The 17163-nt window shown below is 44.5% G+C and overlaps 2 protein-coding genes across 2 annotated transcripts; one reads left to right on the forward strand and one right to left on the reverse strand.

Moving 5' to 3' along the window:
• The first annotated feature begins 2162 nt into the window (after positions 1–2162).
• Positions 2163–4893, forward strand: LOC134035140 (frizzled-8-like). Its single transcript, XM_062479998.1, has one exon. The coding sequence runs from the start codon at positions 2605–2607 to the stop codon at positions 4357–4359; it is 1755 nt and encodes a 584-aa protein (XP_062335982.1). The 5' UTR covers positions 2163–2604; the 3' UTR covers positions 4360–4893.
• Positions 4894–10552: 5659 nt separating this feature from the next.
• Positions 10553–13264, reverse strand: LOC134034779 (gap junction delta-4 protein-like). The gene is made up of 2 exons (XM_062479388.1): positions 12715–13264; positions 10553–11904 (listed from the first exon to the last, which is right to left on the reverse strand). Exons 1-2 carry the CDS (start codon positions 12776–12778, stop codon positions 10727–10729), a joined length of 1242 nt encoding a protein of 413 aa, XP_062335372.1. The 5' UTR covers positions 12779–13264; the 3' UTR covers positions 10553–10726.
• Positions 13265–17163: the final 3899 nt, after the last annotated feature.

The raw sequence follows: 17163 nt of genomic DNA on the forward strand, positions 1-17163 counted from the left end.
CTGGAGCTGAGAGCCTGAGCAAACATGGATAATGAAGTCTTGACGAGCGGCAGTGGTTTAGCATCATCCTGTTTGATGCCTTGGAGGCTCCTGGAATTGTGTCCAGCAGATCGGGCCTAAACTCTGAATGCTTAGCCTTAACGACATCACGTTCCATCGCCATTTATTTTTCACCATCTGCATCCAGCAGGATTTCTCCCTGGCAGGTTAGGTCCAGGGAAGGGCAGTCTGAGCCACGTGATGGCTTGTTTTCTTTTCTGATAATACTCTGTGGGCTGAATGAGCTATTAACTTCCCGTTTTGAAGTGGTAGGTTAAACATATTCATGAGTCAAACGGTATTCTGGATGACGAGGTTGCAGAGGGACATTTTCACACAGTCTCTCTCCTGCACTGAGTAACTGGTCTGGGTTATAAACCTAAAAGGAATTGGTTATTTCGGAGTGAATCATTACCGGTGGACAACAGTTTTACCTCTCTCTTTCCCTCTTTCTCTCTCTCGCTCTCTCAAACACACACTTTCTCCCTTTTACATTATCATCCTATGACCTCACTCCTTTTTGAGTGTGTTCTCTCACTGAATCAGAGATGAGAAGTACAAATACTTTGTTACTGTACTTAGGTAGATTTTTCTGGTATCAGTACTTTTTTCAGACAACATTTTACTAAAACACTAAAATAGGTAGTAGTAATAATGACTTTTTACTTAAGTATATGTCAGAGGCCATACTTCTTTACTTTTAACTTGAGTGAAAAGGTGTAGTCAGTACCTCAACTTTCACCAAAGTATGTTTAAACATGAGTATCTGTACTTCTACTTGAGTGAAGAATGTGTGTACTTTTGCCATCTGCACTGTATTGAAAATAACTGGAGCCCACCCTCACATACACACGCAATCACAAGTAAACGGCCATTAGAATGGACTCTTATCACTTTATAACAAACAAGATGAAATCACTATCATAATTAAGCAAATTGTAGTATTTCTATGCAAAGTAGACTTTGCATAGAACGTTTGACTGGTGAACATTAAGTTTGACTGATGAACAAAAGTGATATTTTATTACAATTACCTACTCGCTGGGAAAGCTGTGTCACCTGACCTGAGGCTGGCCCATGTCCAAACAATAGTACTAAACCCTGTAGTACACCTCTCTCGCCTGAGAATGCTATTATTCTTCTACATAGCTGTAGGCAGAAAGCGAGGTGGTTTCTGATATAACTACACGTGAATATCAACACTAAATTCAGGTCGTCAGCGGGGTATAATGTGTCTTTGTCAGAGTGTTGTGTGTGCTGATGCAATCGTTTCTTATGTCGATACGTAAAAGATGAATGGGTGTAAAACTGTACCCAAGTTGATATAGGTAACCATATCACTGTTTCATTTCAACTCTAAAAACGGTAATCCCACTCTTTATAAAGGCATATACTTAATCATATCACAATAATAACTATTACTATTATTAAACTGTTCTTACTTTTCAGTGCGAAGAGGATGCTCACAAGTTTGTATGAAAAACGCAAACCACAATATGGTGGATATTAATGCGAGTTCTCTGCTACCCTTACAAACAGGAGAGCATGTTCTTCTTGGTGTTGCGTGCAATTAAGCCCCCCGCGTGGACCCCCAAACATTAGCACCTCAATTACTAAATAAAAAAACACCTTTGTATGAACAGACAACCCCCTGGGCAGTCTATCAGGCGCAAATTAACCGATTGCAGAGAATACCAAGATTGGTATTGTTACGGATTTCCATCTAACCCTGTAAATAGTAGTCTACCGGTTCTTCACAACTCAAATCAAATGTTGCCATTAGGTCTACAGTAAATCACACAAGAAGATGTATAAAACTGGATAGTAAAATATATACTTTGATATATAACTAATTTAACTGGGGCGATCGTCATTAAATAAAGCTTATTCTGAGAATAGATAAATGAATGTTGAATTAAATGATTTGTTTTGGCGATGGAGGTCACGGAACAACTGAGAAACCTGCCACCACATATAACACCTCGAGACAGTTTGACTGACTTATCCCAAAGTACCGCCCCCGCTGTCCTTTGATTGGACATCCGGGCATAGGGGGAGTGACTCCGACAGCTTTCGTATAAGTACTCTACGCAGCATCATCGTTATCATGATTTGTATGGGAAACAGAGCGGACAACGCATCCGACGAATGTAGCCACTGTGTTCAGGAGACACAGAAGGCTCACATCAGAAACGCGTATAGGCTTCACGTTTTATCGCATACGGCTCGCTAACCAGTTGGAAGGCAAGAAGCTGCCCACGGATATAAATAAGAGACGAGACATATTTGCAGGGGAGAAAGCCGGTGAACACGGATTGTCTCGCCTATCCTCAGCCATCTTGCCTGCTCGCCTGAAGGCTACCCCCCCCCCCCGCTCCCCCCGCGCCTCCGCTGAAAGTAAACACGGCTTGCAAATTGCTTGCAACTCCGTGCCAGGCAAGTAAAAGGAGATGGGTCCGTTCTATGATATCTAACTGGACTGTGCTCTCACAAGAGAAACGAGCCACTGAGGACTTCTACACCGCTGTTTGATCAACGGGGGAGAGTGATACCAAGCGCCAGAGGATGGAGTACTACCTGTTGGGGGTATACCTGCTGCTTTCACTCGCTATTCTTCCCAGATCCAGCGGAACCACGGCGAAGGAGATCACCTGCCAGGAGATCGCCGTGCCACTGTGTAAGGGAATCGGCTACAACTACACCTACATGCCCAACCAATTCAACCACGACACGCAGGACGAGGCGGGCTTGGAGGTGCACCAGTTCTGGCCTCTGGTTGAAATACAATGTTCCCCAGACCTGAAGTTCTTTCTGTGCAGCATGTATACTCCTATCTGCCTTGAGGACTATAAGAAGCCCTTGCCACCGTGCCGGAGTGTCTGTGAGAGAGCTCGGGCGGGCTGTGCTCCTCTCATGAGGCAGTATGGTTTTCCGTGGCCGGACAGAATGAAATGTGACTTGCTGCCTGTTCAAGGCAACCCCGACACGCTGTGTATGGACTACAATAGGACCGATTCGACCACAGTTTCCCCGGTACTATCTAAACCAACAAACTATCCCGGCAAAGCATATAATCCGCAAAGAAACAAGGACAGATCCAACCGGCCCCCTCTTCCCGGTAAATACAAACCACCGGCGGCTCCTTGCGAACCAGCGTGTAAGTGTCTTACACCCATGGTGCCGGTAAACACAGACCGACACCACCTCTATAACCGGGTCAAGACCGGCCAAATTACAAACTGTGCAATGCCTTGCCACAACCCGTATTTTACACAAGACGAGAGGACGTTTACTGCATTCTGGATAGGACTTTGGTCTGTGTTATGTTTTGTGTCCACCTTCGCAACTGTTGCTACTTTTTTAATAGACATGGAGCGTTTTAAGTATCCAGAGAGACCTATTATTTTTCTCTCTGCCTGTTACATGTTTGTTTCTGTCGGTTATATAGTGAGATTAATTGCTGGGCACGAGAAGGTGGCTTGTAACCGGGAGTATGACGTGGAGCACATACACTACGAGACCACGGGCCCCGCGCTCTGTACTGTAGTGTTCCTGCTTATTTATTTTTTCGGTATGGCCAGTTCCATTTGGTGGGTAATTCTGTCCCTGACCTGGTTTTTGGCCGCGGGGATGAAGTGGGGAAATGAGGCCATTGCTAGTTACTCCCAGTATTTTCACCTAGCTGCCTGGCTCATACCCAGCATGAAATCTATCGCTGTTTTGGCCCTCAGTTCTGTGGACGGAGACTCTGTGGCCGGAATCTGCTACGTAGGCAATCAAAACTTGGACAATCTGAGAGGATTCGTTTTGGCTCCGCTCGTGATTTATTTATTTATCGGCACCATGTTCCTCCTGGCGGGATTCGTGTCCCTGTTCAGAATCCGTAGCGTCATCAAACAAGGTGGCACTAAAACGGACAAGCTGGAGAAGCTGATGATAAGAATTGGTATATTTACAGTGTTATACACTGTGCCTGCCACTATCATAGTAGCTTGTTACTTCTATGAGCAACACAACAGACAAAGTTGGGAAATAACCCACAATTGCTCCTGTTTGTCGGAGCAGGACTTAAAGAAACCGGACTATGCTGTTTTTATGTTAAAGTACTTTATGTGCCTTTTGGTGGGCATCACGTCCGGCGTGTGGATTTGGTCTGGGAAAACGCTAGAATCATGGAGGACTTTCTGCACTCGCTGTTGTTGGGGCAGCAAAGGCACCAGTGGCTCAATGTATAGTGACGTGAGTACCGGACTAACGTGGAGATCCGGCACTGCTAGCTCGGTATCTTGCCCCAAGCAGATGCCATTGTCCCAGGTCTGAAAGGGACTTATGGACGGCTAATTGTTCTGGAGATAACCCAGCACCTTCCAACCATTAGCATAGTAACGAGCTGTTGATGGCTGCCCTGTGAGGCACTTGTTAAATAACTGGTGCTGACAATGTATCTGTCATTAACGCCGGTTAATTCCGCTTCATTTATATGTATTAACAGTGCAGACTATCAGACTGGTGCTTTTGCGTATAATGGGCATTAATTGTTCTGTCTTTTACGTGGGGAAACGTTTCAGCCCGAATTTCTTTGGGTTCACCATTTACATAGTGCCAAGTGGATAGAATTGTATAAATCAATCAGTGTCAAAGATGGTTTAAATTAAGCCTTAATAATGCCCAAATATTGTGCGGGTCGTTTTTTTATTGCTGAAAAATGTATTTATGTAATGATTGTGTACAAACTTGTAAATTGTGTACAAAAGAAAATTTATAAGCTAAGTAAATTTGTATAAAGTGTAGATGTCACTTTGTTAAAAGCAAACATGACTTTTATTTTGACAATAAAACATTTGATAAATGTCACGTTCTGTGTAACCTAGTATTTTGAATCTCCTACCAGTCTCAGTGTTGCGTTGTGGACACAAAGGGCAGCGGTAGCCTGCTTTTGAGAGACTCTGTCAAAGGGAACTCTCAACCATCAAACAAGTGTAATTAGAGCCAGGGGTTGAGTTGGAACATCTCTGTAATTGTTAAACTCCTCTTCACGTGCTTGCCGAGGCTCGCTTCTTTATTTAGTAAAAGAGGAGCGAATGAATAGTCTAAATGTAGGGAACGGGCCCTTTTCATCTGCTGAAACTTTGATCTTTTCTTCAACGGCAAAGAATAAATGTGACGTGTAGTTAGAAGTGTCTGTCAGATGTGCCAAGTTTTTCCTAAATGTCCAATTTGCGCCGTTGTGCTCTGATGGACGTTGAATTAGAGAAGGGTTTGGACTCTGGACTTTGGTTTGTCAGAGGAAAGGAGAAAGCAGTTAGGCCTCAGCCGCTGTTAGTATTTCATAGAGCTGAATTGAAACATCTCCCCCATCAAACGACGCTTGTATTAGAGGAGACAAGACTCAGACATGAATGATATTGAAATGGCAATGGAAGCTCCGCAGGTGGCCTGTCCACGTGATCTCACATCTTAAAACCCCCTCTGGGTGAGGTGGCTTTGCTACTAATGTATCACCATGTCCAATTAACCCAATGCAGTTAGCATTAGATGATACAATGTAAAACTGTCTTTAATCTTTACGTCAACTGTGATTTTCCCTTGTAGAACGTAATATTCAATATCTTAGAATGTGTAGCTGCTCTGGCAGATGGAAGGTCAGCTGTCTTTAAGTGTGTATTCAGTACACATGACCAAACAGTGTTTTTTTTTTTTTGATAAGTTGAGACAACATTCAGGTGTTCACTTGCTTCTGAAGTTCTAATCACATATTGGTATTTTTGCTTGTAGGTTGACACATGAACATCAATCCAACCGTTAAACTTGTTGTTGTTAAAATTCAAAGTATCTGATGCATCTTGAAGTAGACTTGGATTATTTCGTTTGAGTAAATGGATTGAGTTTACGGTTCTAAACGATTTAACGAAAACTGGATTTATGTAAGGGGACAAGTAATGGAATTACTCATCACATACTGGAGAAACACTGATTCATACTACCATCTTGTGGCGAAAGTTAGACGGTGCCCCTGCCTTTGCGATGACACTGTCCAGGCGCGGAGCAAGCCCTAGTTTGGCGGATTGACACAGCAATATAATTATGAGAGAGACGCCTTTTTTCTGCTGGAGGCCGTGATTCTTATTCTGGAATTGTATTTGGTTAAGTTAAACAGTGAGCCAGGGAGTGTCCTTTTGGATAGTGTTCACATGGATCAGAAGATTTATTCACTAACGTCAGCCGTATGGATGGTTTCTAATCTGTGGTTTCATGGATGGTTTAAATTCAATGTTTGCTAAATTCCTCTATGCCCCAACATGTTCTTTGAGTCGTTTTTTTTGTCTGGTGTGTCAGCCTTCAAACATCTACACATCAAAACAGACCTTCTTATCCTATCCGCAACTATTAGGCCTATACAGACAATGTACAAATGTATTGGCATTTTGTGCTATGGCAACAAGTGACAACCTCCAAAATAATTAAGTATCCTGATTCAGCTCAGGCATCTACTGATAAACAATGTGATGAATTACGATATGATTGCAGTGAGCAAATGAACCGATTTAGTGCATCGACATATCCAATCATGCACTCAACAATTCTAACGCGTTTACAACTGTCCAAACAAAGAGTGCGCGCGGATGACCGCTGAAATGACCGATTAAGCCGTTACTGGAGCGAACCCACGTCCAACATCCAGGGAATGAGAACTATAAAATGGAGAGCGTGTGTGATGTCCTCAGGCCTGCCCAACGAGCCGAGAAACGACCCCCGACGCAGCGCGGTGATTGACTCGTCTTCTATCCTAATCAGCGGCCTCCAGCTCGGCTAGTCTTGTGTTCTCTCATGTCGGGAGAAGCTTTCTGACATAGCTAGCCATCAAATATTAATCTAGCCGTTTGATGAGAGGCAGACATGGGAACTGAGCGGGGTGATAGCCGGGTCATTGTTATTAATGCTATTGATCGCTGGCTGGTTGCCATTCCCGGTCTGGAAGAATTTAATCTGCTGGAGCATGATTGGAGATAGGGTGGAGGAGGGAGTATATCTGCATTACTACAAAGACATATAGAGAAGAGAGGACCGCAGGGAGGGAGCAGCCACTTCACAGTGAACTCAGATCATCTGGTCCCTAGAAATCCTAACGGACCTGGTCGATAAGTCATCAATCCCTTTGTAACTCCTTGACTGCTATGGACTCGCAGCATTTTATATTAATCCGCTATGAGATCAAACAGAGTGTAAAGGACGATGTAGTGTAGATGTAAATATTTTAGAAGTAGATGATTGACTCTATGAAAGCACACAACCAGTTACATCTTCACAGTCCCTGGAGTCCACATCTATGTAGATTGAGCTCTGTGTAACTTTTCAACTTCGTGACCCTCTCCTCATGAACGATAAGGTTTGGGGCCCTGGTTTCGTGTTCTCAGTCCCTGCAGGCCCGTTGGAGACACAGATGTTGGGGGAGTATGGGGTTCTTAGACAGCCTTGTCAGACGTTTATTTGATCATACACATGGGGATAGAAACTGCAAAAGAGCTGCAAAGTATAATTTATTTAGATGCAGGAAGGGAACTGTTGTAATGGGAAATACCTTCCTACTGGAACATTCTCACCTCCTCCAACATATTTATGTTGACGTGCTTCTTTTTTTACACCATTATACAGCAAGCAACAGCCACTTTCAGTTCCAAAATCATGGATCAGATTTTTTGCAAAAAAGGACACAAGCTCTGTAAGCCAACTTCTCTATTTTTGGTCTCTGAATAAAAAGGAATGGAGCCAGAGTTGGAGGAATAGTTATTTGTGACAGAAATGTCAGCATGACTACCAGACTGTCTTCTCTGTAACAATGACCCTACAGCGGATCATTAGACCATCAATGAATCCAGAGTTCACTCAAACACACACACTCACATCAGAACATTGTGTTCTCACTGCCCTCCATGACTTAGACACTCATGGTTCCTCTGATATCTGAGGGGCTGAATGCTTTTCCAGACTCTAGAAGGACTGTTTCAACTGTGACCTTCACCAGGAGTAAATACAACCAGAGTATTTTTTCAACCTTTCAAAAGTTATATATCCCCCCAAAAATCCAACCTTTGGTTTCAACCCCCTAAAAAATTCTGAACCCTATAAACAGTTTTTTTCAACCTTTCAAAAAGTTTTTTTCAGAACTTTATCAAAAATATTTTTTCAACCTTTCAAAACTTTTATTGTAAACCTTTAAAAAAAGATCTGAACTTTTTTTTCAAAAATATTTTGTTAACTTTTAACTTGTTTCCCCCACACACACAACACGGCACAAAAGTTTCTATTTTTTGAAAAAACTTTTTTCAACCTTTCTAAACTTTTTTTTTTCCACAAATATTTTTTCACACACAGTGAAAGGAGAGGTGAGGAGAGGGGAGATATCATGCCACCAAATAAAAGTAATGAGCCTGGCTTGAAAATATAAGAAGTAAAAATATATTTGGGTAAAAAAGTAAAAAGTTTTCAGAAAAATTTATAGTGAAGTGAAGTACTGATACCAGAAGAATCTCTGGAAAACAAATACACGAAATAAAACTATTTTGACAATCCAAACAAAATTCAAAAACCCATCATTTTCAAAAGTAATAATAAGGAATTATTATTTTAATAATTGCGTGAAATATGATCTATATAAAAGCTGACTGACTTTCAGTTGAAACTTTACATTCCAGTTTGTACCACAGGAGGGCAGTGTGTTATATTTAAAAAATCTCAAATGCTCCATCAGTTGACCAAATCAATGCATTTCATTGACACGGGGGATATAATATACACTGATATAGACTCCACAGATACTTTCTACTGGTTAGTACTTTTAACACTCTAGTAGCCGTGGTCAAATCATCTTCACATTTAAAATCATCCAAACACAAAATACTCTCAAAGTCATAGTAAAGTAAATAAGACAAATAGAACATTGCCATATCCGTGAAACAAAGGTAGCCGCAATGTTTGTTATCCGCGTCTTACAAGATGCGGTCACATATAGTATTTCTACCAGTTCAGTCCACAACAGTTCAGTTCTCCCCCATCCTAGAACAACAGCGATCAGGGGGGAGAGACAGAGGCTCAGACTGGTCACTCACATTACAACAAATCAGACTCTGCTTTTGTTGTCGTCTTCAAAGAGCCCTTAAGAGGATCGAGAAACAGAGAACGGCTAAACAGACAGATGAAGAGCGATCCCTTACACACGGTCTTCCCCCCTGGCAACGTCAAACTCGACCACAGTCTGCGAGACTCAGATTCATCTTGGACTCTGCTACGTAACATAAACCTCCATCACTGGTTTTAGTCATGACACCACAACACTCCAGACACAGGAGACACTGAATGGGATGCCAGTAACCTAGGAACAAAGCGCATACGAGATCTGCTCAACCGACAGTTCACTGGATGAAATAGCACGTGTCAGATGTCTCCTATATCAGGGGCAATAAGTCTGTCTGGCAATGAAAGGACATTAATACAGGGGTTATACGAAAATGTCAGTCACGCCCAAGGGTACTTCATCAAATGGATGAATTTCGTGGTGCCATGACAGATTTTATAGCGTGTCAAAGACATCGAATGCTTTTCACCACTTTTGACACAAGCCCGACAGATCCAGTCAGCGCGCCAGACGCAGGCTACTATTTTCCAAGCCACAGTGAGTGACATCCCGCAACCTGAAGGGCAGACCAACAGGGCTGTAAGATACCAGTGTCTTGTTTCACTGGAGCACAGCCCTCTATTTTCAGTGTCCAGTGTGTCTCTGAAGCCCAAACTCCAAAGCCTTTGGAGGCCTTGAAATAGAGTGACAAGCCATCACCATAAATACAGAGCCCTATCGGGGGCTGTAATGGCTTTGTGAGCCCATGTGAGCCCCCAGGGTTGGAAATCTGCTGTGTCCTTCACTTCTGAAGGAAAGTCTTCCTTCCTCCTTGACATGGTGCTGTGGAGGAACACCTTACTGGGAACTGGTTGGCTAATGGCTATAGCTGGCTGGCTGGCACACTTCTGTCTGTCCAACCCTTTGTGTAACTTTATCTCTTTAATTGTATGCTTCAACTTAGTCTTACCCCGCAACCACAATTTATTATTGACACATGTCCACTAATGACTTTTTACACCACTCATTACAACCAAATATTGACACTTCCGCTCTGACCCCTGTGCCCAGGGTCAGAGTTCAGGCGTGGTGTCAGTGCCCCAGGCAGGGGACCAGAGAGAGCAGGACAGGTCAAGGTATGTCTCTGTTCACTGACAGTGAGTCAGGGTTAGCTAATGCTAACAACAGCAACAGGTGGTTACACAGTTATAGATCCACCCAAGGTTGGGCTTGACTCAAGGACGCTGTAGGCGGCTAATTTTGCTGTTGTGTGTCCTACACTTTAGTGCTCTTCTGTTGAAAAACCAAAGTCATTCAGTTTCTTTTGTGATGTTCACTGAGCGTTGTTTTGAGAGTGTAGTTGGTGTAAGTGAACAAAGTGCAGAATTTGAACTCTTTGGTTTGTTGCCTTCGCGTCAGAATGAACTGGGAGGGGTGATACTGGGAAGGCAACCCACGTTTGCAGCCCATTTATGATCTTCTCACAACCCTGAGGAGTGCGGTCTCCCTGGTCTCACGTGACATTCCTCAGTCCCGCGGGAAAACGAAACCAGCTCGGAGCTCCAGCTCTCAGAGTCACACCCACTCAGACCTCTTGTCCTGCCCCTCCTCGCTCGCCCCCAGCTCCCCACCGCTCGTCAGCTCCACCAGCGTGTACTGACCCATCCTCCGGGTGCGCACCGCCGTGGACGCGTCCAGGGGTCCTGGTCCCGGGGGTGGAGCTGGGTCTCTTCTGGGCGGCGGAGGCGGCTTGAGGCGACCGCGTTTACTGACCCGTATGAGGAGTGGCGATCCCGTGGGCAGCGGAGGACAGAGCGCCACCTCGCTCCCCCCTGCCTCGGGCCCGTCCTCCAGGGGAGGGGGGAAGTCACTGGCGCCTAGGGGGGTGGAGCTTGCCAGTCCAGGGGACAGAGTGCCATGAGGGGGTAAAGGGAGATCCAAACGGGCCCCCACAGAACCACCACCGACCGTGCTGGAGCACTTACTGGCCGGTCTTTTCCGGAAGCTTCCGCCAGGCTCTCCCTGATCCTGGGCTAGAGGGAGGGTGGCGTCCACCCCCGTGCCCCCTGGCGACAGGAAGTAGTGCTCCTCCTCGTACAGATTCTCCACCAGCATCTTCCTCCGGCACCTCTGCCTGAGGGAGCGTTTGAGGGCGCAGAACAGGTCGACCACGTTGAGAAGCAGCGACAGAGCCGCTGTCCCCAGCATGAAGTTGAGCATGACCGTCTTCTCGGTGGGCCGGGAGATGTAGCAGTCCACCTGCGTGGTGCACGGGTTCTGCTGGCACAGGAACCTGCGAGGGATGTAGAACCCAAACAGGTAGTAGTGTGCCGCCCCGAAGCCAGCCTCCAGCAAGATCCGGAAGAGAAGTTGGAGGATGTAGACTCCGTTGAAGCGCTGGTCCGCCTTCAGAGGAACCGTGTTCCTCAAGATTTTCTTCCTGAAGGACTCCTGGCGGATCTTGTACAGAGGTCCAGAGCCGGGCGGGTCCGAGGTGTCGGGGTCGGGGCCTGACGAAACCTTATGCACCACGTAGATGATGAAGGTGACGTAGGGGAGGCAGAGGGCGGTCAACTGGACCAGCCAGAAGCGGAAGAGCGAGACGGGAGCGAAGAGGTCGTAGCACACGTTGGCACAGCCGGGCTGGATGGTGTTGCACACAAATCGCTCCTGCTCGTCCTGGTAGAGAGGGTAGCCGGCCAGCAGCAGGACCACGACCCTCAGCAGGACCATCAGGATCAGCCACACCTTCCCTGGGGGACACAGACACATTTACATTTAGTCATTTAGCAGACGCTCTTATCCAGAGCGACTTACAGTAAGTACAGGGACATTCCCCCCGAAGCAAGTAGGGTGAAGTGCCTTGCCCAAGGACACAACGTCATTTGGCATGGCTGGGAATCGAACTGGCAACCTTCAGATTACTAGCCCAACTCCCTCACCACTCAGCCATCTGACTCCCACAGGGACACAGACACAGCTCCAATACAAGCACACTGCAGGGGAGACATTCTGATGTTCTTGGTTGAGTATCTCGCTAGCCGTGTCTGAACCTGAGATTAACTTCATGTTCAAAAGGTTTCTAATTATCCTGTCCTACGCTTGAAAGACATCTTGAGATCGTTTTTTTCCCCGCCGGTCATTGAGTAGTTCAGTCATTAAGTTGAAAGCTGGTGCAGACAGATAGGCAGTTAGTTTTACTACAGAAGATGAGTCATCAGATTTTTTTTTTAACTGTGTTAAAACAAGAATATACCCTCTGATGTCAGCCACTTAGGGTGAACCGGCCAGATAACACACCGTTCTCACTTTGTTCTCTGATCGTCCACGTGTCATGCAGTCAATCATGAAAACACTTAACACTGTCAGCAGAACAGCACTAACTAAGCGTATTAAAAAACATGAAATAGAATTTGCTGGCGAAAAATGAAAGATTTAATTTGTATACTATGAGTGTGACTAGAACTGTTTGGCAGTTGGTCAGTTTTGAAAAAGACACCTTCCTTCGATATCTGACCAAGTCTATAAGCACTGTTTACATCTACAAAGCCCACCATACTCACCAACCAGGGTAATGTTGTGGCTGACAGAAACGAAGAGGATCTCAGAAGTGCTCATCCTCCTCATGTCGTCTGCCGAACGCAGCTCTTTCAGTACAGCCAGTCTTCCTGCAGGCCCAAGTCTCGGACCAGGAACACTGTCTCCTGTCCTCCGTAACACACACAGGATCACCAGAAACTCTCCCCAGCCCAGAGAGTCCACAGGAGGCTCTGTGTCCAGTCTGCCCCAGGCAGCTTTGACCTCCTCCAGTCACTGTAGCCAGCCACCTCAGACAGACCTCAATCTCCACCAGGTGAAAGCCCGGTAGTCCTGCTAGTGGAAGTGGAATCTCCCAGGGGCTGCTCTGGGGTAATCCTACCCAGAGCCGAGGGCGTTTCCTTGGGCTTTACGCAGCGGCGGCCCCCCTCCAGAGCTCCAGCACCTCAGACCTGCCTCTGTCTCTGCCCCCGTCCTGGCGACAACTGTTCTCAGACAACAGAAGATGGGAGTTGTGAGCCCCATTGTGGGGCTATTCTTACCACTGGCCAAGGCACGTTGCTATCCTGTCGGCATTGCCGAGATATTTCAGGGTTGTTTGTCCTTGCAGGAGAATAACAAGCCGGTGGATTACTCTCCTCTAAATTGCTGTATTAAGTTCTGAGGCACAATGGAAGGCATGTAAGAGCCAGACCCAAGCTAGGTCAAATACCTGCTTCTGGGGGTCAGTGTGTCATCATCTTATCATGTGTAAGATCGTGGACTTGGCACTGGTTGTCGATTTTAGATAGGTTGTGTATAAATGGCATTAGTTGAAGATTTATGACACTGAATACACAATAATTGAAAGTGAGCCAATTTCACAATAATTGATAGTGAGCCATGTCCTTTGTACATGTCTGTATCTCTGTATTTATTAAACCAGAGTAAGAATTGACCAGCCTTACTTTCCGCATGATGATCATCCATATGAAATATTCAACTATGGGGTTGACTTTGAGTGAGTGTATTGGTCTTTTTTCATTCTTTCATACTTTCATTTCCCAACGTGTGGTGTCCCGGACAGAGACTTCCGAAGTTGCAAAGCCTGGACGTAGCCCCCTTTGCGTGCGTCTTCCCTCCCGGAGAGGAGGGCATCTAAACGGGACACACGGCAGGGAAAGACAGGGCTAGTCCTCTAATCACTGGAGCTTTACGTTGATTCAGAGCTAAAATTCCATTTGACGGTGTGGACATGCTTCCCATATGGAGTTGGTGGGGTGAGTTATGTTTGAAGATTTTACATTGTGTATAGCGCTTTCACTTTCAGATCCGTGTTAAGTACGATGACTGCGGAGGATTTGCAGTGAGGTTGGCGAGGCCTCAGGGAACATCAATATTGAACATCAATATTGAAGTGCGAATGTTTGCCTGTGTTATTTGGTATTGGGTGTGCGTTGGGAGCGAGGTGATTACTAGTAATCCCTCGGTTTTGTCCTAAAATGTCAGTGCAGAAAATCAATTGACTCGTGGAGTTATTTGAAATGCTACTTATTACACTATTTGAAAAGCAAATGTGGGTGTTTAGACATGCTCCTTAATAACTGTGTTGTTGTGTAGGCGAAACACTAATTCTAACTAACACTAATCTCTCTTCTGAGCCCAAGTCATTTCACCGTCCGAGAGGCCGCATAAACAATCAAGGCATTGTCTTTGAATACAAATTCAAGTCTGTATCTTATAGTGCAAATGTTTACGTGCGAATTTCCACTGTCGTAACAGGTAGACCAGCAGTGATTTCCTTATCAATTTGACACCAAGATACACGGAAACAGTGAGTTTACACTCCCCTACAGATAAACATGATAAACATTCTAGCGTGTTTGGGAACCGTGTTACTGATGCAGTCTTGCTAACAGGATTTGTGACGCTCTTTCTCTCCCATGCTCTTTCTATCTAACTCAATTTCACGAGGCATGAGGCAGTGATTAACCACCGAGTCTGACACTAACAGAGCCTTGCAGAAGTGTGGCTGTAGTAAGGACCGGAAGGTGATAATCCCCCCCCCCCCCCCTTTAACCGAGCGTTTCATCACAGACACATTTAGAAGTGTTAAGCAAGCCGTACCATTACTAAGTTTGAGGGAGGTGGGTGGGGGGGGGGGGGGGGGGGGGGGGGGTCGGTTATGGTATGAAGGTCATTCACTCTCCGGGAGATATTTAATAGGACATTAAACAACACTTAAAATAAACGGATACAGAAAATGATACTGATATTCAATTGAGGGAGATTGATTTAAGAATTAACTGTATTGAGAATGCTTTTATTGCAAGGTTTAAAAGTTTATTTATTGTGCAGGTTTTCTAAACATTGCTTCAGAGGAATGGAGAGGGTCAATTGAAATCATAGTTCAAAAACAAAAAGACAGAAGGAGAGTCTGTATGCTGGTCTCCAGCCCTGTAGGGCTGCAGAACCGCAGGGCTGCAGAACCGCAGGGCTGCAGAACCGCAGGCCTGCAGAACCAGGTTCACTTCACAGAACAGAAGTTACAGTTCGACTACTGGACGGGATGGCCAGAGGGACAGATAGATCTGCTTTTGGCAAACTGAGAAGGATAAACTTAACAGACCTACCGGGAAGTAGAATCAAACAGCAACATTAGAGTCTTATAAATCATATAAAACATTTTAAAAGAAAAGGAAAAAAAAATACAAAAAGAAAAGTTCACAACTACAGCAGTCACAAGAATTGAATGAGTAAAATCCTAAAATTCTGATAGAGAAATGTGTGTGAGAGAGACAGAGAGAGAGAAAGAAAATATAAGCGTAAACCCTATGCAGAGGTAGAGTTCAGTCCACAAGACTATCACACCATGGGCAGCCTAACATATTCCACAGTCTAGTCGTGCTTCTATGGACGTGCTGAATTCATTTCAGGAAAGCCATCATCGGACTGCACTGTATGCACACACAGACACACACAATAAATAGGCTATATAATATTTGAACATCTTTGACTCACAACCAACGCCTCAGCCGACTGTTAAGTTTCTGTTTCCCTTAGAAGACACTTGGACTTGAAGTCTTTCACAGCACCATGTATTTCATCTCTAGGTCTTTCCACTTGGTTTATCTTGTGCAAAAGCCAGACTATTCAGTGGTACAATAACACCGGCAAAGAATAGTCCTTCGTAACTACTTTGGCATTTCATTCCATCCCTTTTTACAGTATCTTTGTTTAATGAAAGTCCTGTGTGTGAATTGCTGTTCTTACAGACTTATAAAATGTCATACAATCACACAGAAAACACCATATCAATGTGAAGTGTAAGAGGTAAAAGGCTATATCTGTCTAAATGGAATGTTTGGGTGTGAAATGAAATTGGTCTCACATTGAAGGATACCACACAATATTAATCTGTATCAAATATTTTGAGAATGTAAATTTTCCTGTGGTTTGATAGTCCTTGGTCCACCACTATCCTCAATCTGTCAACAGTCTGATCAGATAGAAATACTTCAACAAACTGCTCATTGTTTGAAAGTTACAGTGTGATATTGCTTGGCACACTGAAATCTCGTATACACTGTACAAAACCGTCATTTTGCAAAATAGTCAACAAACTGTATTCTTACTGCTTTTGTGAGAAGTGTCCATGTTTAAAAACATCCTGGAGAGTTATAGAACACAGCAGGACGTAACCAGAGAAAAACATGCAGAGAGACTTTGCTTCTGAAAGTCAACGTGCTTTTTCTTTGTGACTGAGAAAAAACAACAAGGAAATATTCAAGGTTGTGAACAATAAACAGTCCCCTTTGTGGATTTACACTTCCTCTGGTAACCAGGGACATACGGTCATCATGCTGCACTATACTTTCACAGGCACCACATGGTCAGAACAATGGCAGTGAACATATCACAACATATCACCGCAAGTTCACGGTAGAAAAGACAGACTTGCTTGTGTAGCTGACGTGCTATCCATCCACAACCCCTTAGACTGCTGAAGTTTATGTTGTTGGAGAGCCTGTGTATGTGCGAGTTTTTGATAGTGGCACATTAAATATTGCTTGGTGTATTTAAAGATGTTCTGTCCAAACACCACCAGAATAGTTTTGGCAATGTCATGTTATGACAATCATGTTCTACACTGTCTGTGGGAAGTTGGTAAAGCAGATGATTTCTCTCCAAACAAACAGCAGCAAATGTATTTCCCTCGACAAAAACATCACTGTTTCAGGAATGTTTTCTGTAAATTAAGAGTTGCCTGTAGATAAATAATAGCCATCTTGTATTTGATCAATACTCTACAATCTGAGAGGGTTGTAAAATTAAGGAATGTACAAAGTACTCATTCAAATACTTTGATCTCAACCACACAAGACAGTCGACCTTTAAAAGGGCAAGTGGAATGCAGTTGTTGGTGTGCCGATTTCTTAAAAATTCCCTTTTCAAGCGTATTCCTTCACTGTCTGACGCCTCCACTGTGTCAGTGC

This window comes from Osmerus eperlanus, chromosome 15 (genome assembly GCF_963692335.1).
Source record: "Osmerus eperlanus chromosome 15, fOsmEpe2.1, whole genome shotgun sequence".
NCBI classification, from domain to species: Eukaryota; Metazoa; Chordata; class Actinopteri; order Osmeriformes; family Osmeridae; genus Osmerus; species Osmerus eperlanus.

What these genes read in the sequence shown, in the direction of transcription:
- LOC134035140 (XM_062479998.1), top strand. Translation starts at nt 2,605, where the DNA reads ATGGAGTACTACCTGTTGGGGGTATACCTGCTGCTTTCACTCGCTATT.
- LOC134034779 (XM_062479388.1), bottom strand. Translation starts at nt 12,778, where the DNA reads ATGAGGAGGATGAGCACTTCTGAGATCCTCTTCGTTTCTGTCAGCCAC. An exon ending in CCACAACATTACCCTGGTTG is followed by an intron (nt 11,905 to 12,714) that starts GTGAGTATGGTG and finishes TGTGTCCCCCAG; the next exon opens with GGAAGGTGTGGCTGATCCTG.